This window comes from Periplaneta americana, chromosome 1 (genome assembly GCF_040183065.1).
Source record: "Periplaneta americana isolate PAMFEO1 chromosome 1, P.americana_PAMFEO1_priV1, whole genome shotgun sequence".
Taxonomy (NCBI): domain Eukaryota; kingdom Metazoa; phylum Arthropoda; class Insecta; order Blattodea; family Blattidae; genus Periplaneta; species Periplaneta americana.
The window spans coordinates 20592514-20618831 of record NC_091117.1 but is presented as its reverse complement, the minus strand read 5'-3'; the positions used below and the strand labels follow the sequence as shown (position 1 = coordinate 20618831).

The 26318-nt window shown below is 35.6% G+C and overlaps 1 protein-coding gene and 1 long non-coding RNA gene across 6 annotated transcripts in view; both read right to left on the bottom strand.

Annotated features, from left to right (window-relative positions):
• The window catches only part of Larp4B (La-related protein 4B), a 330307-nt gene that overhangs the window by 62160 nt on the left and 241829 nt on the right, over positions 1 to 26318 (bottom strand). For all 5 annotated transcript variants that reach the window (XM_069844065.1, XM_069844246.1, XM_069844414.1 and 2 more), the window contains 5 exons: positions 25317 to 25429; positions 24375 to 24515; positions 21637 to 21858; positions 18161 to 18321; positions 10320 to 10766 (listed from right to left, as the gene is read on the bottom strand). In XM_069844065.1, coding sequence (XP_069700166.1) covers positions 10320 to 10766; positions 18161 to 18321; positions 21637 to 21858; positions 24375 to 24515; positions 25317 to 25429 — 1084 coding nt within the window. The remainder of the gene's footprint in view (positions 1 to 10319; positions 10767 to 18160; positions 18322 to 21636; positions 21859 to 24374; positions 24516 to 25316; positions 25430 to 26318) is intronic.
• On the bottom strand, positions 4218 to 10305 carry LOC138712566 (uncharacterized). Its single transcript, XR_011335749.1, has 2 exons — positions 9537 to 10305; positions 4218 to 9484 (listed from the first exon to the last, which is right to left on the bottom strand). It is a non-coding gene; the product is annotated as an uncharacterized lncRNA (long non-coding RNA).

Below are 26318 nucleotides of genomic sequence, written 5' to 3'. Positions count from 1 at the left end.
TCAGAAGATTGTAATGGAAATTCTGAAGGCCTCTCTTCAAATTCTACACTATCATCTATATGTTAAGACGTAAATTTTTGTTTTAATGTACAAATCGAATCATTATTTTGCTAGTTTCATATCCCTTTATCTTTTATGTTTGTTAATTCCGAATCCCAGTGGTCAACCTCACTTGAGGACGGATGATTTGAAATAAATCTTAGTAGTGTAACTATGGATCGCCAAATGTTTTCTCTTGTATTTCTAAGACTACAAATAAATAACAGAGACATTTTAATTAAAACCAGACAGTTCTTGTAAGTAAGAATATATGTGCATATATTCAAGCTGATGATTTACCTGAAGTAATAAAAACAAAGCATGAACACGTTAAACATTTTGTCACATGAATCTTTTCCAAGTCCATCTGATAACGAAATCACAGATCTGCACCATCTGTTTTTAACATGGCCTTTGTATAAATATATAAATCAGTCAAATACAGAAGCATCAAAAGAAATCTTTAATTTATTAACATATCATCGTTTTTGGAATTGCCTATATAAAAAGAAGACATTCCAGGTGTTTTCTTTCAGGAAATGCTGAGCTACACATAACCTCTTAAAATGTAAAAACAAATAGGGATATCTTATGCGAAGTTTTACCGCTAGATGGCAGGAGCGTTCCATGCGGCGCAACATGTTGTAGGACTATGTTATGTCATATGCTACAGTTGATTATGTTTTCCCGCTTGTTGTTTTCTGTGCGTGTCAAAATTATACTTACAATTATTTTGTATAACCTAGTATAATTTAATATAATTGAATACTTTCTTACCTCATAATTTAATTTAATTTACAATAAATAATAACATAACCTGTATAATATTGAGCGATTCCCTGAGATGAGTGGGGAAACCTGTAGTATGCAGAATATAGATACGAGTAAATTGAATGTTCATGAACCTAAACGAGAACTTTGAGAACGAGATGCACGAATAAAAAAATAGAAACTATGTCGAAGGTGAATATTGCCCTCTATCATTAGTATTTAAGAACCGTAGCTAAAAACAGAATATGCAGCTACCAGTGTGTTTTTTTATAGGAAAGGGACTATCGAGATTGAATTCCTTGTATTTTTTCTGTAGTTGCAGAAAGATCAAATGCAATTTTTAATAGGATGATATAACATGATCGCAGTAGTATCACGATTAGTCGTGCGTTTTGTAGGTTAAGGACATGCAGTTTTGAATACTATGTGGGATGATTTTGAAAATTTGAAGTTAAAACATGGTTTTAATAATTAGGGTACAGTACAATAAAAACATTATTCACGAAATGGATTTCACTACAGAACGTTCTGGATAATAAACATCCAGTTTATCGAGAGTTTACTGCAGGTGTAAACTTCGGAGACTCCTACAACTCCTGCATATAATCTAAGCTAACATAGCTCACTGTCGAGGTTGCATATGTTTTTATTAATTTTTCTTTTTCCTCTTCAAAAATGAAACTGTAGTCAACAATATCTTACTTGAAGTAGTTACTTTTATTTAATAGCTAGCACTTTCGAGGCGCAATTTAATTACTTATATTTTTTAAGGTTTAAAGCATATATTCAGAATATTTTGAGACCTGATTGAAGACAAAATGCTTTCCCTGGTTTCTACATATAGGAACATAACAAAAATTTGCCATTTTTAGTTGTTTTTAAGAGTATTTAATATACTAATACACTACGTATATCCTCAATGTTTATATACCGAAAAACAAATGCACACGCAAAGCGCATCCCTCAAAGTACACGTGCGGTATCTGTTGGTGCTAGTTCAGGATATCCCTATTAGGATGGATCTGTCAACATAATAAGCATAATTGTACATTCCATTGCTGGCAGTACTAGTACTACCACTGCCATTGTTAGATTTCCGACTCGTATCACATAATAAATGCTTATAATTTCACAGCTTTAAATATCTTCAACACTATACTTATTGCAACAGAGATATGAAATACTTTATTTCCCTGCCAGAAAGGCCTCCTTTAGACACTATAATCAATAATAAAAAGACCTACTTTATTATGAAGGTGTTGTAAAAAGGTTTTTGTGGCTCTTATGTCTTCTTATTACAGCTATCTTCGAGCTCCTCGAGCTTTGGGGCCAACATGGAACCAGAAGTCATGTGAACCAAACAGAGAGCTATGTTGTCAGCAAGCAGCATAACAATAAACAAAAGACTCTAAACTATTATGAGAGAAACCTTTTGGGAATGGATAGAGGTCCTAAAAGCAAGCAAAAAATTTCATGTAAATATATAGTCAATTTCGCTTTGTTCTTCAATTACAGGTACTTTCCATTTCATGTAGTTTTATTCTTACATTAGTGGGCCATGTTTATTAAATCAGAAGGTATTGAAGAAAAACGAAGATGACCTACTTTTATTGCCATCTGGCAACTAAAAAAACATGGAATAGTGGAAGCTTTGAGATGCATAATGGGACACTGCACATTTTTCTCTTACTGCTAGAATGATTCTGTATCAGTGTTTTCCTAATAAATGGATAGGTCATGAGGGACCAACAACCTGGCCTGCTCGTTCCCCTGACTTCAATCAGTTGGATTTTTACTAATGGGGACATTTAAAACAATATTGTGTATTCAAGACCTATTGAGAACTAGAACTCTGTAAGGGCTTGGGTTGAAATTCATTTATGCTTGTCGGGTTTGGGCCTTAAAGAAATGCAGTAAATCTCCCCCCCCCCCCCCGCGAATTATATACTGATTAAACAAATAATACGAAGATTTGAATGCATGCATGATTAGATGTCCACCCAACACCCATCCAGAACAGTAGACTACCGCTATTGTACGTTATTGTTCAGTTCGAGTTTGTTTTGTAACGGCTTTACCTTGTCTCTACTTTGTCATAGACACAGAGTATTGATTATTTGTTTCACCTGGGAAACTGGGAGATTACAGCTTGTCCAAGTCAAGTCTGCGAATGGGGATATCGGGATGGAATGTAGAGGCAAAACACAGTTGCCACATAGTCACTTGACGCTCAGATTTCAACATGTGCACATCGTTTAAAATACACTACGGAGCGCACGCATTTTTTGTCCTTGTCTTCAGATAAAGGCAACAGTTACGCTGTCTCCCACCTCCCTCCTCATGCAACTTTCTCTCCTACGCCCACGCTTGCCAATCAGAACGCCAAACCTCACTGTCAAGCAGAAGTATAAGTACAGTCTATTTCAAAGCGTCTTAAATTGTTACCGCTCTACGAACTGAAGCGCAGTAAGAAAACTTTGCTGTCATATGAGACTGTACTGGTCTCCTCTCGTTACCGCCTCCTTTCACTACAGAAATACCTCCAACTTCCCCTCTCTGCTCGCAGACTTAACTTGGTCGAGCTGTACTCTTTCTCATCCTCCTACTGGAGTGATATCTCTTCCCGATCCCTGTGGCCTCCGCTTTATCTGCTAGTCTTTGAGTTTCGGATTGGGCTTGGATGATAATTATAAGCTAATCTTGGGTTTCGGGTTGAGTTCAGTTCAGTTCAGATTGAGCCAGATCTAAGAATTTCAGCCCAAGCAGATCTCTATTGAGAACATTGAAATTATTTTCCAGGGTGTTGAAGAAAGATGTCAGCAGATACAACAAACATCTGAAATATGAGAGGAAGTAAGAGAGTCCATGCAGCGACTCTTAGAAGCCTGTATTAGAACTCATGGTGTTCATTTTGAGTACTATCTGTAGAATTATGCATGGACTTTGTAAAGAAAGACGTAAAATAAAGTCGTAATAAGCAAACATGAACTAGAAAATACCTGTAATTAAAACTGACTATATTTACATGAGCTTTATTTTTATTTTCATGTCTTTCATCTATTCTCTAAAGGTTTCCCACATATTAGTTAATCTGTGTACACAGAACTCTGCAGAGACATCAGCAGTAACAATCTAATACGGATTTACATAAAGCATGAAACAAAGTATGGTTAACCAGTAGTTTTTCCTGATCAGAGCTCTTGAACATGCTGCTTTTTCATTCCCTTCCAAATTAAGCCATGCTAAGGATAATTCCGCCCATTAAAATCCATTTCTTTAGGCAGTTTGAACCCAGGACTTCAAGATTAATGACAAGCATCGTAACCTTGCACCACATAGAACATGAGAAGTAAGGAAAAAGCACCTGTAAGATATAACTTTATGTACAGCAAATAAAATAAGCTAAATAGTATAGTACATTCTATTTATTGTGTAATTTAAGAGGAAGAAACCAAGTGCTGTATATTAAATAACACAAAATCTCATCAAATTCAGGTATAAAATTAATACTTCCAAGATTGAACAACAATGTTCCATTTCGTCAGTTTATGCCGACACTTTTTAGAACCTTGTATATTCGAACATGGGCACAACTTAAACATACGAAATATAAACAATTACAGGTTTAACTCAACGAAGTTGTCACAGATTTATATATCCACTGATTAGAGACAACAAAGTTACTCCGTTTTGATTTAGTGTGCTACTGAAGGCAAGTCGTCATGTTTCAAAATATAAATCATCACTTTCAACTACGTAACATTTTTGTATATTTTTACTTGCATCTATGCAAGACAAAGTTTTAACATTTTGGTTGCTTCCAACACTAAAATTATATTAAAATACATTTGAAGAGCAAAACATTTGTCTTAGAAACAGCAAATTTTAAAAGAAAAGATTCTTCCTGTACAACCTCGCATCAGTTTTCTCTTGCATACAATTTCACAGTGAAAAGCGTCCAAGATACTTCAAATGTTGAATCAAGAAATGAATTTTATTGTCATTATATTAGTTGAATTTGATTTTCTTTATCACGTCAAGAATCAGTTACTTTCGTTTCTATCCTCAGGCTGTTTATTCGATTGCAACACTAAGAGCCACACTGGCTTTGTAAGTACAAATAGTGAAAAAAAATTTGCTCATTTCCGAGAAGGACAGTATAGCTAAACAACAGAAATTTTTGGAAAAGTGCTGCTGTTTCATATATGTCACTTTTACTCAAAATTGCAACATCTTTCAAATTCTGCTTTATTGGTTTCCTACTTTACAACAGAGTTGATGGCTTTCAAGTGCACAACCAGCGGAGAAAAAGAAACTACAATACAGTACTTTTTAGACAAGTATCATCTAAATTGCATCACTGTCATTTTTGGTTCGAGTTGTAAATATATATTATAAAGCACTCTGTTACTACCTTAAGGAACCATTTATATGATATTTGTGATCTTTGGCGAAATTTGACAAAAAAAATTTATTATGCATTTCATAATTTGTATTAATTAAAATCAAACTTCATAAATTACTCGCATTTTATGTCCCATATTTTTAAATTAATTACAAAATTGTGAGTTAATCCATGTCTTAATGGCAAACCCACTTTGGGGCAGACTGAATGAATGAATGAATGAATGAATGAATGAATGAATGAATGAATGAATAAATAATAATAATACTTACTTACTTACTGGCTTTTAAGGAACCCGGAGGTTCATTGCCACCCTCACATAAGCCCACCATTGGTCCCTATCCTGAGCAAGATTAATCCAGTCTCTATCATCATATCCCACCTCCCTCAAATCCAGTTTAATATTATCTTCCCATCTACGTCTCGGCCTCCCCAAAAGTCTTTTCCCCTCTCCCCTCAAATAATAATAATAATAATAATAATAATAATAATAATAACAATAATAAATTCCAAAGCATTTCTATTATCTGTTTTAAAGCATTGACGATCATCATGTCACAATATTATTACTTCAATAATGTAGAACCTTTGTTTTTAATTGCAACTTCTGTAACATAACTATGACCACAAGTTTGCTTTGGACTCTATTGTTATATTCAAACACCTAATTTAATATTTTTCAAGTAAATTTAGTTGTTGAAAAGTAAATTTCTCCTTGTCTGAAATCCCTAGGTTTAGCCATATTCCTTGGGCAATAAAGAGGTAATAATAATATCTGTGTCTGGTTATGTGAAAACACTTCTCAAATCTGATTTTTAAAAACTTAACTTTAGAAACTTCAAAACCTAACTATATTATTTTGGAAACTACAAATTTCAGCAATATTAAACAACTATCAAATTTTAATGGAAATACTTCAACAAATTAAAGGTGATAAAAAGAATATTATTATTATTTTTTTCTAATGTCCTGAATTTGACTGTTCGTCATTCACCCATATGAAGCCACTTGTATAAACCAATTTACCGATGTAGTTATTGCCCAGGGGCGCCAATGAAGGCTGGTTGATGCTATACCTGCGATAAGATTAGATGAAAATTTGTTGGGATGCCACAGTGGAACCGGAGCTCCAGGAGAAAATCCCTGTGTTACCTGGACTACAGACTTGCCCAACACAAATCATAAATCAGGGATACACTGGAAATAGAAGCAGGGTCCACAGGATTATGAGTCACGCGCCCTAGCAACTTAATTACCACGAGAGAGGCATTAAGAATACAGTTGAACCTCTTTTTTACACTTTTCAAGCAACTGGAAAAATGGTATAATTGGGGGAAATAATAGGAAATGGTTTACATATACTGCACCAAGAAAATTAAGGAAAGTTCCTTGTTATCACATGCAAAATGATAAAAATAGCATATCTTCAAGTAGTCAATTTTTTTTTTTGACGGTGAAGATTGGTATCTATTAGCAGTAAGTGGCTAAAATTTTAATTCAATGTGTGCTATAGTAAGTGAATAGAGTGCACCTAATGACAGGCATGTAGTGAATTTATAAAAAAATTATGTTTAAATTAAAAAATTATTTTAAGATAAAAGATTTACTCTAGAGTAACCATTCTTTTTGTATTTTAAAGCCTGACGTGTATACACACATCACTAAAAAAATGAAAGAGCTCTGATAAAAAATATTATATTTAAGACCACTTGAAGAAAGGATATTTTTACCATTATTTTGCATACAATAAACAGGAACTTCCCTTAAGGATACAATGTTCAGTGCATAGAATGATTTTTAATCAATGGTTGGAACTTTTATAAAACAAAGGACTATTAAGTATTAACTTTACTTACTTACAAATGACTTTTAAGGAACCCGAAGGTTCAGTGCCGCCCTAACATAAGCCCACCATCGGTCCCTATCCTGTGCAAGATTAATCCAGTCTCTATCATCATACCCCACCTCCCTCAAATCCATTTTAAAATTATCCTCCCATCTACGTCTCGGCCTCCCTAAAGGTCTTTTTCCCTCCGGTCTCCCAACTAACACTCTATATGCATTTCTGGATTCGCCCATACGTGCTACATGCCCTGCCCATCTCAAACGTCTGGATTTTTAAGTTCCTAATTATGTCAGGTGAAGAATACAATGCGTGCAGTTCTGTGTTGTGTAACTTTCTCCATTCTCCTGTAACTTCATCCCTCTTAGCCCCAAATATTTTCCTAAGCATCTTATTCTCAAACACTCTTAACCTATGTTCCTCTCTCAGAGTGAGAGTCCAAGTTTCACAACCATACAGAACAACCGGTAATATAACTGTTTTATAAATTCTAACTTTCAGATTTTTGGACAGCAGACTGGATGATAACAGCTTCTCAACCGAATAAAAACACGCATTTCCCATATTTATTCTGCGTTTAATTTTCTCCCGAGTATCATTTATATTTGTTACTGTTGCTCCAAGATATTTGAATTTTTCCATCCCTTCGAAGGATAAATCTCCAATTTTTATTTTTCCATTTCGTACAATATTCTGGTCACGAGACATAATCATATACTTTGTCTTTTCGGGATTTACCTCCAAACCTATCGCTTTACTTGCTTCAAGTAAAATTTCCGTGTTTTCCCTAACCGTTTGTGTATTTTCTCCTAACATATTCACGTCATCTGCATAGACAAGAAGCTGATGTAACCCGTTCAATTCCAAACCCTGCCTGTTATCCTGAACTTTCCTAATGGCATATTCTAGAGCGAATTTAAAAAGTAAAGGTGATAGTGCATCTCCCTGCTTTAGCCCGCAGTGAATTGGAAAAGGATCAGTATTAAATTTAGAAAAGATAAATTATTATAGTACACATTGTAGCAGGCCTGGGCACTATTAACTCAATTGAGGCACTACAAATTTCCCCTTAACTCCCCATTCCACCTTCCCCAGCTCAGACGAGTACACAGGAAGTAAGTATTGCTGAGTGATGGATTGTAAAGGGTTTTACATTCTTACTGTTTATTGTGCTTTTCAGCAATTCAAATAGAATTTATAAGTAAAAAACAGTTTTATGTCTCTCCTGAACATTATGGAAAAATCACATATATGGTATTATATCGAGGCCATCGATATGTTAAATACCAGTAGTTGTTACATGCCCCTTTTTTATAGCCTTACTGCTGAATGTCTAAGATTTACAGAAGTTGGTTGATGGAGGGGTGCACAATTTTTTCAGGCCCACGGGCATAGCACTACCTACATATGGGCTATTCCATCTCAAATCGACCGAAATATAGAGAAAATTGACCTTGCAATTTTTAAATACAATGAAACTTTTTCTGTCCGTTGACAACTGTGATACAATGCTTTGTGCAAAGTTTGAGGCATCAGAACTTCATAGTGTTTAAATTTAAAATATTTAAATTTATCGTATTTTCATAAAATTAGCAAATTTAAATTGCTGTGGCTCCGAAACCCTTTCACCCAGTGATCAAAATCATGGTTTATTTTGATGCTGAGAAATTAAAGTTTATATTGACATGTAAACAGTTTTTCTTACTTTTTATGGAAATGGAGAAATTTAGATTTTTCTTCATTAAGACGCCTTTGCCCACGAAAAAATATTTTTAAAATATATGGTTAGATTCCGCATTGAAAGTATAAATAAACACATATTGTTTACTGGTGCACCGTTGATAAGAAAGTATTGAAAATATCAAATAAAGAAAATAAATAGTACGCGCGTGTGAACTAACCAGCTGACTATGAGGCGGGAGCTAGCCTAGGCAAGCAAGGCCAGAAGACATAAACACGTGATGTTTCGTCTAGTAGCGCATAGCTGGACTAGCTTTATCACAAGTTTTCATAAACACAGGAGTAAAATGACGCCCAACGCTCGCTTATCTTCATCTCTCGGCCAGTTTGTGCGGTACTGCGCCGTTCAAGTCTAGGGGTGCTATTCATAGACATTTCGCAGCACGCGCTATGAGTGTACTAAGCTAGCCCTGGCTATCCACTGGTTACTAGTACAGAATTCAAATCATATCCTATTGCTAACACTGGTTTATGATTACGAAAAACGCTGATCATTCATCGGAAGCCCGCACTAAAAATGTCTATGAATACGGCCCTAGGCATGTGAATATGATTTATTTAATATCCTCGAAACTTATTGCCGAGCCACTAAGCAAACAATGCCGAATCCCTCTTAATAATGCAAGGTTTTTTCTCAATATTTTTTACGTTTTTACAAATGGGCAAAAAGCCTGAAAGTAAGTAAACTCAGATTATCTGTCTCTCTGTATACAATAAAAATATGGATTACTTCTTAACATAATCTACCAAATGTCAGCTTCAAAATGAGCTCCCGTTCAATGTTCTGCAGTAAATGGTTCCAGAATTCTGAGTGCTGAAAGAGGCTTATTTTTATAAAATACGCTAAATTTGTCGCTCAGGAGTACGAAAACCATTTGACTTTCGATAGTTTATTTTTGAAAATGCACTCTCCTCAGCACCTTCTATAAGTAGGGAAAAAATTAGAGTTTAAAAAAAAAGCGAGGTTTTTTACTGATCGATTTCATATGGAATAGCCCATACAGGTCTGAATGCGGGAATACAAAAGCAGGGTTCAACTGTATGAAGCAAATGTCTTTGGCTCAAGTATACAAATTTCAGCAACACTTTCTAAAATAATAATAATTGTGAGTGAGAGAGATGGGGGAGGGAAGAGACGTAGGAAAGGGAAAGAGAAAGACTCTTAGTAAAATTGGAATTTTATACTGCCAGGAAATTCTAAAATTAGAATTTTATACTGCCAGGAAATTCTCAATCATTTTTATTTTTAGATGCCAGAAGGCACTCAATTTTCCAGATAAACAGCCACACTTTTCTGTTGATTTAATTTTAAAATCTCCCAAAAATTACCCTTTTTTGAGTAGTGTCGTTCTCGCAAATGAGCTTTTTGTACATACATATACAACTCTTTGATGATCACACAACAAAGTTTAGTTCAATTTTTATGTTAAACCATTTAAAATGGCGAAATAAATGAAAGAGGTAATGGGAAGAGCACATAGAAATCACACCAACACATCATCTCAAGATAAGAGGCTTTACCTTGGTGGCATAGGTTCCTTGCTGGTCGCAGCTTCTCTGGATTGCCTGTAGGAGTTGTCGTCACTATCTGAGCGTTGAGAAGGGCCTCCAGGAGTGCTTTGACTAGGTCCAGTGCTGGTTACATCACTGCTCTCTTGCAGTGCCGACGGGTGATGGGTCTTGGAATGATTGTGATGACTTTCGGCAGTTGCCCCGACAGCTGGCTGCTGAGAAGGTTGCTGAGCAGTCTGTTGTTGCTGTTGCTGCTGCTGTGGTGCCTTACTCACAGCACTACTACTGCTTGAGCTCTTGGCAACAGCCACGCTGGCGCCACCCACAGCACCACTCACAACATTCCCTGTCCCTCCGAGATGGTGATATGAATGTGAGGTACTGGACTGTCTCGACAGACCAGCAGTGCTGTCTGTTAGACTGCCCCGTTCACCACCAGGCTGGTTCCTTTTATTTCTGCCAATAAACACACTGCATTACTCTCATTCCTGTCTCATGCATAGCGGGTTCTTGGTTAGACGCTTCACACAATTATTTCAATACTGTCATCAAAAATGTGCAGCCATGTCCTCTTAACTCCCAGTATCAATTAACATGTAATGCAGCAGATGCGTATTTCTCCAAGCACTTCATTGGATGGTAATTTCATTGCATGCTTTAGAGTGGAGTTGATGCGGTTTCTTTATACATTATATTCACAATCATTCGAGATTATCATGCAGCTTAAGATACAGCCTTTACTCCAAGGCAGGACTTTATCAGAGCAGTCAGAAATCAATTACACACTGACCACCCAAAGGCAAGGTTGTTTAAAGTGTAATAAACATAATTAGGTTAAGCAATCATTAGCTACAGTCCACTGCAATTCGGAAGGCGGGTTGTCTGCTAGCGTTTGCGTCAAGAGAGACAGATAGAGAGAGCAAGGCAGCGTACAACATTGCCACATCGTACTTCACGCACGTGCAATACAAATAGCGCAGGAGAGAATTTAAATTATCAAAAGACAATAATGACCTTAGCCGTTGATTACTGTAAGCATGACACCAAACAAACCCTCTTTCCTTCACTAACAATATTCTTTGCAAGTTTCTCAATCCCACACCACATGCTTCTGCAGTCGTTTCTTGCACGTTGGCAACATTGCTGCCAGCATCAAGATGGTCGGCAGCGTTCTGCTCGTTAACGTTTTTATAATAATTATACACCTTAAACACTATTTTCCGCGTCTGCTTGTGTAATACTTGTGTTTTTACAGTCTCTTCTTCCATTTATTTACCTTACATACACATAGTAAATGTTAGTTTTACTTATTCAATGTATTGAAACACTCGCACGTGAACAAACGAACTCAGGAAGTGCTTGCTATAGACTGATTCTGATTGGTTCTAGTGTACAAGTTTGTGACGTCACATACCAGAAATGCTACGGCGCATATAGAAGCTAACCGCCTTCCGAAATGACGTCTAGTCTAGGTATAAACACTTACTCAGAGTGGCCAACCAAATAAGTTTCCAGTTTTAGGAGGCCTTTGTCCTTCACGGGACACATTGGCTAGTTCGTTCATTCATTCAAACATATGGGTAGTAGTAGGTTATTTAGCATCTGAATGAGATGAAGGTGATAATGCCGGTGAAATGAATCTGGGGTCCAACACCGAAAGTTATCCAGCATTTGCTCATATTGGGTTGAGGGAAAACCCCAGAAAAACCTCAACCAGGTAACTTGCCCCGACCGGGAATCGAACCCGGGCCACCTGGTTTCACGGCCAGATGCGCTGACCGTTACTCCACAGGTGTGCGCAACATATGGGCTTTTTTTTTTCTTTATTGTTTGAAGTTATTTCAGGATTGAGAGTGAGGACCGTTTTTGCAAAACTTGCTAACTGCAAAATTTGCAAAATTGAGATTTTGATGGATTCATTAACATGATGTTCAAAGCGTCTTAGTAAAATTGGGTTATTTCTCTTCATTGTAGTGTGTCAAAGTGTGATCGTTTTTTCAAAACTTGCTTTCTCCTACAAGTGAGACATACAGCAAAACTTGCTTACTATAGTGTTTTGTCTCTCCTGTAAAATTTAGTTTTTTCAGTTAGCAAGTTTTGCAAAAATGGTCCTCAATTACTGTTCAAGACACTAAAAGCACATGGTTCTTAGAAAGCTAGGAAGCTACTGGGTGAGAGAAAATATTCTTATTCTAATGGATACAGATATAGTACTATCTGATAATAATTTTATTAATACAGTAAATCTTCTTTTATATGCTTTTTTTTTTTTTTAAAGTCCTGACAAAATTCCTATATTTTCCATGTTCAATTATTTTGGTTCTTCACACTTGTACGATTGTATTTTAAACCTCAGGAAATACTAAACATCATTTAAAAATTGTAAATCAATTTTGCTCGAAATTAGGTTCACCGTAAAAATATAAGAAAACGAAAACACAGTACATGTTCATCTTAAAATGCGACCCACATGGAAATTCGAAGCTACACATGCTATCCTCCAGCAATCTTGTGTCATTAAATTATGCTGTAACTGTTTTAGAAACAGTGACACATTTTGTAACACACTGTGATGTAACTGAACAAACTTTGGAACAGTTATCACAATCTGAGGGCATGGTTCATTCCTCAGGAGCAAGCAGTTAAATAACTTACTTTTTTTGTAAAAGTAATCACACGTTATTTAATGAAGATGACACTGGAAGAACGAGATAAGTCAATGTCGTAAAATTTTCTGGATTAAGTTTGAAATTTAATATATCATTTATCTTTGACTCTAAGCAGCTAAGATTTCCTAGAAATAAACTTACATTCTTCAAGAATAGGTGTTACAAATTGGAGCACTGTATTATGACTCAAAGATTGTTTAACTGTGAAGTTCTAAGTTTCTCTTGCGAAAATTTTACTAAGTTGACTTAACTTGTCTTCCCCATACAGTCTTCTGCAAAGGTTTCGCTGTTTTGATAATTTTAGTCGATTCCTAACAAAACTGATGTGCCGATTTTAAAACTGGATCTTCATTTTGGTCTATCATACACAGATTCTACAGAATTCAATATTTTGTCGATACTATGAATTCTGTATTAGCTGTTTTAAGTAACACACTATTGCCTAGAATCATTTAATCCCTCTAAATCTGTTATTTCTTGTAGGGGACTTGCATTTCACCTGACAGCATTCCTGAACTGTTTCTGAACTCTTATGTTGGTACTGCTGACACTAATCACGTGATATGTTGAGAGAATCACGTGTGCTTGTTGCATACCTGCCTGCATCTGAACTTTGCCAAGACGGAAAATGTGCGTTATTTCGTTCAACAGCAGCATGTATCAAGCAGCTAGTTGTTCTAGGTGGCCGTGAATAAACTGAAAATTGTTTTGTTTGGCGATGGTGGACATTTCAAGCTGAAAATGGCAGCAAGCACAATTAGCTTTATTGAGGATTATTGCAAATATAATTGCCTATGGAGTATTCAACCACAATTTTGAGAATCAAGTAGGCCTAAGTATTGGACTGTCTATCCATAATGGCTGCTAACATCATAATAAGTGTTGTGGTGAATTGAAGATTCCTATTTTATATCGGTTGACTGCCAAACAATAACATCCTCTTGTTATCTTACTAATCTATGTCAACTTTCCTTGGAAGTTCTGGTAGAGTACTGAAATTATTGAGTACTGCATTTACTAGTGTACCAGTATGATACCATGCATGTAATAGCCACACCAAAATTACAAATACGGTATTTGTCGAATACAGGAGAGAGAGCCATTAATCCTTCCCATTGAAGGCTTTAAGGAACCAACCTGGACAAATACCCAACGTCCCATCCCTACCTTCCCATGGTGCAGCTGTTAGTAAGCATAATTTTACAAGCTGAACTAAACAGAGGGGCTACTCATTAATTAGCACTGGTCAGCTTGATGAGTTAATGACCGAATTTGGTATAATTTTCCTCTATTCAATAGCTAATTCTCTTTTTACCCTTTCCTATCCAGTCCTCTGACTGAACTCTTACTTTCTTCGACCCCGACAGTATTAGAGCATTCGAGGCCTAGAGGTTCATTTCCCTTTCCTTCCTACTTTTCTGTTCCTAGTGCTGACCTGCTATGGCACTAAAATCGTCTCCCAGTGGCTTAAGGAGGGAAAGCTGGTGATAACAAGATCTCCCAGCTAGGTCCAGTGGACCCGTCGACCAACAGCAGGTGTGGTCCTCCAGATATTCTGGGGGTTGTATGTGAATGAAGTAGCCACCAAAACGTTAAAATATGGTGTTCACTTAAATCAGCTACAACTTGCCAATATTGGAGTGCAAGAGGTCAAATGACTTTGTCAAATGCCTGGCATTAGAAAACAACAACAATTATAAATGCATTTTTCAGAGGGGGGGCAGGAGGAGAATATTTTTCAACTCAATTTACCAATTATCATGCAGTGTATATGAAAATCATGAAACAAATTAAGTTTAAAACTAATTAGTGCAAGTTCGTGTTTATATTGTTTATGATCTAAGTTTCAGTTTTCTTAGTTTGTGTGTGTTCACTTAAAAGCAGCCATTTTCAACTGGTGTTCCATGAATGATCTGCTGGTGTGCTGCGGGAAAATGAAAATAAAGACTACCATAGCAAAATTGAAAAAATAAATGTGAAAATAGTAAAAAAAAAAAAAAAAAAAAAAAAAGTGAGCCCACAAGATTCAACTTTCAGTAAACATAGTATAGGTGTGTGATCAGCAGGAAATGACTGACATGTAGTCAGGGTTGCCAGATCAGTGAAGTTAGAACATCGTACCAACCTTGAATTGAACTGAATTTGAATTTAAGGGAGGGAGCACTATGATCCATCACTGCGATCTTATTAGATCTAATGCACAGACTCTCAAGTTAAGTGCATTCCCAAACTCACATTGGCTGTACCCAGGTTCCTAGCAGGCAACCCACTTGTCCCTAGATCAGCCCCCTTCATGTGTCGCCTGCCAGCATTTATTAAATCCTATGGAATGATAACGAAATGGAAAATTGTTAATGAAATAATGTAGATGCCTAATATGGGGTAATGGAAGAACTCCGAGAAAAACCCCTACTGCGACCTCTTCCACCACAAATATCACTATGGACCAACCTTAAAAAAATATCGTACTTTACTTGTTAATATGAAAAAAAAATATATCTTCCACTGGTTTAAATTATATGAGTGTGTTGCAGGATTTTAAATTACAACTTTAGTGTCCCACATTATTAAGGGTACCAGATAGTGACAAGTGGTCAAAACTATTATTTTTTTTATTTTGTGTTTAAAAAAGTACAAAACTTGCTCTTTAAAACAATATATATTGTGAGGGTATTTCTGCAGATAAGCCTATTAAATGGCCTCTTTAAATTTGGCGGTGCATGTGATTCATACGTCCTTATATTTTTTAAATGCAGTTTTCCATAAGTTGACATATTTCAAACATAAGTGCATTTTTCTCTTATACTACCGAATCAATTTACATGACATTTTTATAGTGTTTTCTGAAACTTGTATTCTACAAAGTAGACCTACGGGTTTAAGAATATTACACACATGACACCTGAAAAAATATACATATGCATGAAAAAATTGCAAAAAATGTTATACAAAGTTCAATATTTTTTCTGTGTCATTAGGGGTGAAATATTTAACTAAATTTTGCTTCAGAATTTACATTATAGATTATTTGACAACTTAAAAAAATACAAGGTATATGAGTGAAGATTGTAGTAAGTAACGTGCACCTGAAAAATGAGGTACACTTACCAAAGTGGGAAAACAGATTGCCACTTAGGATCTTTCTTTTCCAATTGGATACGAAACTAATTAGCTGTATTTTATAGCACTGAATTCAGAATGATTGATTGTATAACCAACCATGGAAGTTTTTATTCCACTTTAAACACTAAAAGCCTAGAAATATTGAACTAAATTTTTGTGCTGAAATTCTTTAATCGCACAAGCATCACTACCCACTCCCCTTAAGAAAGGTTAAAAAATACTGACTTAAAGTATAACTACAGTAACTTTCTGATTGGAAGCCAAGCAATTTCTTCAAGCATGCCGTTTAATTGAGAAGTAAGTTTGGCAGCCCTGAGAACTTACATATATACTGCAATCATTCGGTAGAAATAGTAAGTTAGTTTGCGGACAACATTTCCATGCCCCAATTCATGCAAATATGCACATTGTGGCAATTCTGTTGAAGTAGAAGTGTTACAATTTAAATCTTTAAAACAGTGTTTCTCAACCTCTTCTACACAAAGACCCTTTTGCTAACCTTAAGGTGACTCTCACCCTAGATCATATATGTAACAGATATGTCGGGCTTATAGGCTTTGAGGTTAACAACTTTTGTCAGGTTTACTACCTGCCATCTAGTTGTTACATAAGGAGTCACGTCATAATTCTCATTTGAATTGCATTAGCGACTGTGCTGCCATCTCGTGTTCGTTTACAGCGGACGGGTGGCGATCCTGGCAGTTGTTCTCTTCAAAGTGCTGCCAATTTTATCGTAGCGAAGAGTTATGTTACATATATGATCTAGGCTCTCACCCCACCTATTACTTTCCCATGTTGGCAGCACTGTGAGCCATGCAGCATGCATCGTCATACTTTTGTTTGGTTGATGACGCGCAAGTGTAGTAAAGCACGGCCAAATGACATCAAGTCGCAAATGCTTCTCTCACAGCACGAACAATGACTGTTCACCATTTTATTTTATTAAGAGCACAGGTTGATGATATATCTAACATTAAAAATAAAAATTTCAATATTCCCAATTTTCCCTAAAATGTTCCTTATAAATAATACAGTAGAACCTCTATTATCCGTGGTAATGAAGGGGATGGGCTGAACGGATGATAGAAAAAATCGGATAATCCGTACCATGAAAGATTTTGTAATTTCCTCCGTGGTCTTGTATTTAACTCGCTGGATAGTGGATCAGAAGTTCACTAATTTAAGTCTCGTTGTCAACGATGGATTTTTAAGGAGCAAGGAAGCCCTTTGTAATGATTGTCTCAGGAAAGATAGGAATAAAGGAAGTTTCATGTTGTAGATTTACATATATTTTTACACTTTATCCTTGTTTTCTTTTTATTAAATCGCGCAGTTGTAACTCCAATCTCGTATTCTGATTTGAGATGAGCTACAGTTTCTCTTTCTCAAACCATTCAATTATTTTCATTTTTTTTTTTCGATACTTAGCATAACACATTTTCTGTTAAACACCCGTGGAAGACTTTTTATATACAAGTTACATTATAGAACGGCAATTCGAACAATAGACAATGCTGTGTAATGATGTACAAAACAGTACTTCATATAAGTTATTTATTTATTTCTGAAGAAAAAAAAAGCGAGAAATAGACAGTCAGATAATCCGCCAATCGGTTAATAGGGTGACGGATAACCGGGGTTCTACTGTAATAATGAAACTACATTTTAAAATCCCCGGTGACCCCCTGACACACTGTCCATGAAAGATGGGACCAATACACAAGTAAATACGGTACAGTTCAATGGAGTTCGAAATTTTTGAGTTTTTTAATCATGTCACTCATCCAACGTTTTGTAGATATTTACAGTACTGTAAAGTAAAGAAGAAAAAGTAAAGGAAGAATCTAATATCCATATTTTTCTGAGCTGTCACTGAGTTTAGAACAGTACGAAACCCTCACTCTAATCAAAATCATTTCAATGTGAAGAATTAAAAAATATCTTATTTAATTAGATGATTAAGATACTTTCTTTTGGCATATGTACCCACATCAAAGAGCAATTAATGCAATGGACTAGATGTCATTAGCGGAATAAAATTTAATTAATCACTATTACCTGCGAGGGAGATATCTCGAACTTTGTGGCTTGCTGAACGAGCCTTGTGGTGCAAGACCATTCACCGAAAATACGCTGCCAATATCGAAGTATGCAGGACTTGTCGGACCCCACGGCTGAAGCATACTTGGAGGATAAAATGGCTGGTGCTGCTGGAAAGTCTGTAAAAGACAAGTGCAAAACCTGTTACACTAAGAATTCACACATGACGAAAGGTTTATGTTCAAGAAATCCCGAACAGATGGGCTATTCCATATGAAATGGATCAGTAAAAAACCCTCGCATTTTTTTATAATCTAGTTTTTTTCCCTATTTACACAAGGTGCTGAGGAGAGTGCATTTGCAAAAATATACTATCGAAAGTCAAACGGTTTTTGCACTATTGAGCGAGAAATTTAGCGTATTTTATAAAAACAAGGCACTTTCAGCACTCAGAACTCTGAAACCATTTACTGCAGAACATTGAACAAGAGCTCATTTTGAAGCTGATATTTGGTAGGTTATGTTAAGAAGTAATCCTTATTTTTTATTGTATACAGAGAGACGGATAATCTGATTTTACTTACTTTTAGGCTTTTTGCCCATTTGTAAAAATGTAAAAAAATATTGAGAAAAAACTTTGCATTATTAAGAGGGATTCGGCATTGTTTCCTTAGTGTTTCGGCAATAAGTTTCGAGGGTATTAAATAAATTATTTTCACACGCCTGAACTTGAATGGCGCAGTACCGCACGCACTGGCCGAGAGATGAAGATAAGCGAGCATTGGGAGTCATTTTACTCCTGTGTTTATGAAAGCTTGTGATAAAGCTAGCCCAGCTATGTGCTACTAGACTAAACATCACGTGTTTGTCTCCTGGCCTTGCTTATCTCGGCTAGCTCCCGCCTCATAGTCAGCTGGTTACTTCACACGCATACTATTCCTTTTCTTTATTTGATATTTTCAATACTTTCTTATCAACGTCGCATCAGTAAAAAATATGTTTATTTGGACTTTCGATGCGGAATCTAATCATATATTTTAAAAATATTTTTTTCGTGGGCAAAGGCATCTTAATTAAGAAAAATCTAAATTTCTCCATTTCCATAAAAAATAAGAAAAACTGTTTACATGTCAATATAAACTTTTAACTTTTCAGCATCAAAATAAACCATGATTTTGAACATTGGATGAAAGGGTTTCGGAGCCACAACAGTTTAAAGTTGCCAATTTTATCAATCAATCTTCTTAATGTATCCAGCTGTTTGCTGACAACATAAAGTCCACTATAGTCCACTGTAGTTGCCAATTTTATGAAAATACGATATATTTAAATATTTTTTATTAAAACACTATGAAATTCTGATGCCTCAAACTTTGCACAAAGCATTGTAACACAGCTGTCTAACGGAAGAAAAAGTTTCATTGTATTTAAAAATTGCAAGGTCAGTTTTCTCTATATTTCGGTCGATTTGAGATGGAATAGCCCAGATATAAAATGGATGGGTGTTACTATTTCAGATACATTCTACCTGTCATTACTTGCTGCAAAGTCAATCTTGCTGTATGTTCTCTACCCTACTACAATTCCATCTCAAACAGCAGAAATAACTAAAATGCTCTCTCAATTAATATCACTCAATAAAAGAATTGTATTCCAATGGATACCACCCCATTGTGGAATCCTGGGAAACGAGAATGCGGATGCTTTAGCAAAGAAGGGCAGCACTGCTACTTACAGACCTGTTACTAAATCTACGTTTTACTCTGTGAAAAGATTTATTAAATCTACATACTTAGACTTTAACAAACAAAATCTGATAAAACAATCTCAAGGGAAAAAATGGAACTCTCTGCATCAAAATCCACAGTTAATTCCCGATTTACCACGCAAATCGTCTGTAGCTGCATTTAGATTGGCAACAGGCCATGATTGTTTGGCCAAACATCTGCATAGAATTGGAATATATCAGTCCCCTAACTGCCCATTGTGTAACTCAAACCAAGAAATGGATTCGGAACACCTCAAAATCTGTGCTTCAGTGGCTGGCCATGATAATATCTTTGAAAAATATTGGCGTGCAAGAGGTCAAATGACTTTATTGTCAAATGCTTGGCATTAGAAAACAACAACAACAACAATTGCAATAGATGACATTTTGACTGACAGGTTTCCTACCTCAATTGTTGATGAAGAAATTTCGAGTGTGTTCAATAAGCCTTGTTTACTATTGGGCATTTAATTCCTCCATAATTTTGTAGATGCCAATAGGTAATAATTGAAGGGCTGATAGCAAAAACCGAACAAGTCCAATATATTAATTTTTTCAGAAAACGAAAAAAACTATCCCTCACGTTTCTCATACAATAAAATAATCTGACATATTTTATATAGGTATCTCATATATCTTCCAACTATGATAAAAAGTTTCACTGTTCTTTTTTACATGATCTCTTGAAAAAATAAAAACATATTTGGACATAACCACTTTTTGCACAAAATTTTATATGTACACACATTAATTGAGAAAAGTTATAAGAAATCATGTTTCATTCATATTGTCAAGTGTAACAACATACAAATAAATACTTTATAAGTGCTTTATTAAATTAAAAACGTAATGTTGGAATGATTTCCTGAACAAGAAAACAATATTGTTACGTTTATATTTTTCTCTTTCTAAATTTCTGTTCTTCAGTCTTTGAATTCTTTGCACGTCAAGTACCGAAAAATTATTCTTCTAGTAACACAATAAAGTAAGCCCACTAGAGTCGACGCCAATTCGGAAGGCAGTTGTCTGCTAGTGTTTGCGTCGAGAGAGACAGACAGAGAGAGCAAGGCAGCGTACAACATTGCCACATCATACTTCATGAGCACATGCAATACAAATAGCACAGGAGAGAATTTAAATTATCAAAAGACAATAATGACCTTAGCCGTTGATTACTGTAAGCACGACACAAAACAAACCCTCTTCCCTTCACTAACAATATTCCTTGCACGGTTCTCAATCCCATACCACATGCTTCTGCAGTTGTTTCTTGCATGTTGGCAACGCTGCTGCCAGCATCAAGATGGCCGGCAGCATTCTGCTCGTTAACATTTTTAAAATAATTATACACCTTAAACACTATTTTCCGCGTCTGCTTGTGCAATACTTGTCTTTTTACAGTCTCTTCTTCCATTTATTTACCTTACATACACACAGTAAATGTTACTTTTACTTATTCAATGTAGTGAAACACTCAAAAGTGAACAAATGAACTCGGGAAGTGCTTGTTATAGACTGATTCTGATTGGTTCTACTGTACAAGCTTGTGACGTCACATACCAGAAATGCTACAGCGCATATAGAAGCTAACCACCTTCCGAAATGCCGTCTAGTATAAAAAGGGTAAACAGGTCAGTTTGTCATTGACACATATATGTTCTTCTGGCAAATCCCTCAATTACTGAAAAATTTATGACGAAAAAAAATAAATACAATGAATACTCACATATACATGAACCTGATTTCCATAGTTAACACTAGGAGGTATTGAGCTACCATTAGTGTACAGGAACCTATGCTGATTGCCCTGGTAAGCATTGGTGGGGTCATACAGCGCAGCAGGAGGTGTGCGGTAACCATTCTTCATTGCTGCACCCATGGCAGGAACTGGTGGCATGGGCAACCTATTCATTGGTTTTGCTTTGATACGTGCCATTATAGGCTTACCCTGTGGAAAAGCAACAAAGCTATATTAAAAATGGGCCATTCTGAAAAACAGCACTTCATACCACAACATTTATGAAACAAATTTAATTCTGAAAAAACAACAAAAAAATGATTAATAAACATGACGTGAAGGTTCAATGGGCAATGTAATATACAGTAAAACTTTATGGTGGTCTGAAGAAAAAATGCATAAGTGAGAAAAATACATAATTGAAATTACATTTAATAACATTTGAAATAGTATTTGAAGACAACATTTGGAGAACGAGATTAGACAACTTCGTAACATTTTCACAAGAGAAATTAATTTCACAGTTAAACCATTTTTGAGTCTATAATACTTGTTATCCATGGCGCTACAGCCCGTGAAGGGCCTAGACCGACCAGCCAGCTGCTGGCCTCACGCCCACATGCCGAAGCAGAGGTGGACGATCATCCAACCAGAATGGAGGTATCGTGTGGTTAGCATGATGATCCCCCCAGCTGTTATAGCTGGTATTCGCAACAGGATTTCACTACCTATCATAGCTCCCCAAGTGCATCACGATGCTGGGTGGGCACCAGTCCCATACACTGGCCGAAATTTCATGAGAAAATTTCTTCCCCCATGAGGAATCGAACCAGTGCGCATTCCGTAACGCGAGTCCTAGGCGGGGTGCCTTAGACCGCGACACCACGGCGCGGGACAGTCTATAATACAGTACTCAAATTTATGATATATTCTTAAAGAGTGTATGATTATTTGTAGTAAATCTTAGCTGCTTGGAGCCAAAGCTGGCTGATGTATTTTACATTTCAAACTACAGTCTAGAAAATTGCACGGTTCTTCCCATATGATCTTCATTTAATAATGTATTAGTAAAAAAAAGTTATTTTGGATTGCTTGCTTCTAAGGAATAAACTAACGTCGTGCATTACAGGCGCTGTGTTCGGTTCAAGTTTGTCGAGTACAACGAAGTTCGATATTTGCCGATGTTCATTCTGCAGGAGGAGACCTGTTGTGTTTGTTCCACCTTGTTATAAAAATATTCACTACCCTGCACTCATATTTTAACCGCTTAAGAATTTTAGCACATATCTTGCGATTAGTTTTTCATATGAAATAAGACGAAGTTTTTAATGTCTTGGTTGTCTGTCTCATGTTCGAACATTGCAGAATAAACCATGCCCTCAAATTGTAATAACTGTTCCACAATTTGTTCAGCTACATCATAATGTTCTATGAATTGTTTCATTGTTTCTCAAGCAATAACAATGTCATTAAGGACACAAGAATGTTGGAGGCGAAGCATGGGCAACTTCCAATTTCCGAATTACCGAGTGGTCCACATTTTAACAATGGACATGTGCTGTATTTTCGTGTTCTTAAATTTTCACCGCAAACCTAATTTCGAGTAATATTGGTTTAGAACGTACCTCTTGGGGCTTAAAATACAGTGGTGAGTGTAAAAAATGCACAACTGAATTATTTAACAAGGGAAGTATAGGAATTTTGCCAGGACTTTGGAGAAAGAGAAAAAAACCGAGTGAAGTCTGAAAAATGCGTGTGAAACATAAAAGAAATTTTACTGTATATTTAAAAATAGTGAGATAAAACTACAAACAGATTTCACCTTTTAAAAAGAGAAACCTGAGTCAGACTATAAAAGTTTACACATCCAATAACTCAAATTAAATATAATATAGGTTTTTTTTTTTTACCAATGCCACCAGGTTATCTTTTCGACATTTCTGGTCTTCTCTCCTGGCATTGGATTAGTTGTAACCCATTTCTGAGGTTGGGATGAGTGAAAGGCGGAGTTACTTTACCCCAATGATATGATAGGATGATTATGATTATGTGGTGCCAGGAGAGGTCTTAAACCTAAACTTAACCTAAATTTCAGACCATGGACGAACACAGGAATAATCCCCGGGAAACGAACCCGGGACCTCATGAACTATAGCCAGAAGCTCTGACCACTAGACCATGAGGCTGGTCAATATAGATAATGTAACAAATAGTAATCAACAAAGGAGTAAGACAAGATTGCCGGTTATCCCCTATATTATTCAATATTATATTAATAAAATCATACAAGACTGGAAAGCTGTAACAACTTAGAGAATCAAATTATCCACTAATAAAGTACTCTAAAAAATGTTATATGCAGATGACCAAATCATAGTTGCCACATCATAAGATCACCTACAGCGAACATAAATTACAATTAAAATAAGATAATTAACTAATATTCTATGAAAATTTCAAAAGATTAAACTAAAGCTATAGCCAGTGCATAATAAAAATTTAGTAAGAATTGAGATTGAAGCAAATGGTAAAGTAAAAGAGCAAGTAACTCATTTTACATATCTTGAAAACATCACTTCGGAATATGAACCAGATTTGGACATCAAAATTAAGAAAATATAATAAAATAAATGGAATAATTAAAACACACTTCGGAAAACAGTACAAAATATAAAAAGCACATATGTATATAATCCAAACTGATAAAACATTTGCAATGATATTACCTGAAACTCCCTGACTTCCTCCCTTAGGAACCTGTACGCTCGCTGAGCATCTTCATCAGACTCAAATGTCACATACCAAGAATTATTGTGTGCAAATTCACATGATATTAATCTGGGACAACCCTCTCCAGAAAATAAAGCCTGAAACACAAAACATTGAGAAAAAATTTGTCCGTAACTGATATTATAAACAATGAAATTTCCATTTTCTATCTTATATTTAAAATATTTGCACTTATTAGGAATACTAATGCAGGCATTGTGGATATTAGGAGTGAACTCGACAAAGCATCTCAATTTTTTATGCCATTACCGCTTCTAAGCAAGACGTAACAAGAAATGAAATGCAGTACAGAAGGTAACGTATAATTTATTTCCAATCTTTAACAATTATGTATCACTTTTGTAATATCACATAAAACAGTTCTGTGGTTCAGAGAAACTATATTAACAAAATAAAGAAACATTTGTAACATAACCTGCAAGGTCATCCATTCCTCTTTACTCAATGTCAATGCCAACTAATCGATACAAATATATGAAGACTATGGATCACAAATGAATTTCTTTCCTACAATTTATAACGTTAAGATGCCATAAAGTGATGCATCCAACTCGTGGATAATCTTATTATGATATCATGAAAATTGTTGCACACTCTATCATTTGTGCGACAAAAAATTCACTCATGCCATAATCATCAAGATTATCCACTTTTTGCATAAATAACTATTATATTTAGTGATATCAAATGATATGCTGATAAAATTCTGCACATAATTTGTCATTATGATTAGGAAAGGTTAAGGTGTAGCCTGTCCCATGAAGAATAAATAATATACGAAATATGAAAAACTGTATGAATCAAAGCAAGCACATGATTAAAAATATACTATGTGCTTCTATTTTTACATACGAGAATGACAGGAAGCATGAACTTACTTTAACCTCTTCTAAAGGCGTATTGTCTGGTATTTCACGTAAAATTACTATGCACCGTTTATGGTTTGGTCGCACCTTCTGGCCCTCTTCATCCACTTGCACATTTGGTGATTCTTGAACATGAAAAGCAACATTTTACAAAAATAATAATTTGAAAGACAAAATATTAGTGGGGAGAGGAGAATACATTATAGGACTTAAAAGAATACATTAGTTAAGAATTAGATATATTTATCGCATTTCTGTAAAAGCTGGTTCAGATGGATCAAATTTGTGATCATGAAGTGTCTGATATCAAACAACTTCCTTGCTTATGCTCCATGTAGATTTTTTTGTAGATGATATTTGCTAATAGTAAATATAATGTGTATTCAGAATATGTAATTGTTAGTTAAATAAATGAAAGGGTGAGAATGATATAGTCTTAAGCTCCACAGACAAGATTTTACAGGAAAGCATATTGAAGGTTCAGAGTCGAATGCTATTAGATGTGGTATCATAATTTCTTTGGCATACACTTACGACGTTTGTTAAGTAATTTTTTTGGTAAGACATAAAATAAAATGACTAATAACATTTATAAACAGGGTGCTGTAGAATTCATTTCAGTTCCAATGTGATACTGAAGTGCAGGAGTTTTGTATCATCATTGTTACCGCATAAGAAACCATAAGAAGTTACTCAGCAACGACCGAATAAAAATGCTTCTTGAATAGATGAGTATTTTCTGAGGAAGTAATCTTCCATGTTAGTGGTTGAGTGAATATCCATAATGCAATCATAAGGGGACGTTAAAATCCGCATGTCTCATATGAACTGGAACATGCTAGTCCTAAAGTTAGTCTAATGTTTGCTGTGCAGTAAGTCGCTATAATCTGTACGGACCGTTTATCTTCGCAAATGAACAGTTTGATCAGGACCATACCTGGACACATTGAAAAATTTTTGTGCGAGATCGTGCATATTTGCTTGGTTTCCGCACAAAACCAATCTGCGGAAAGT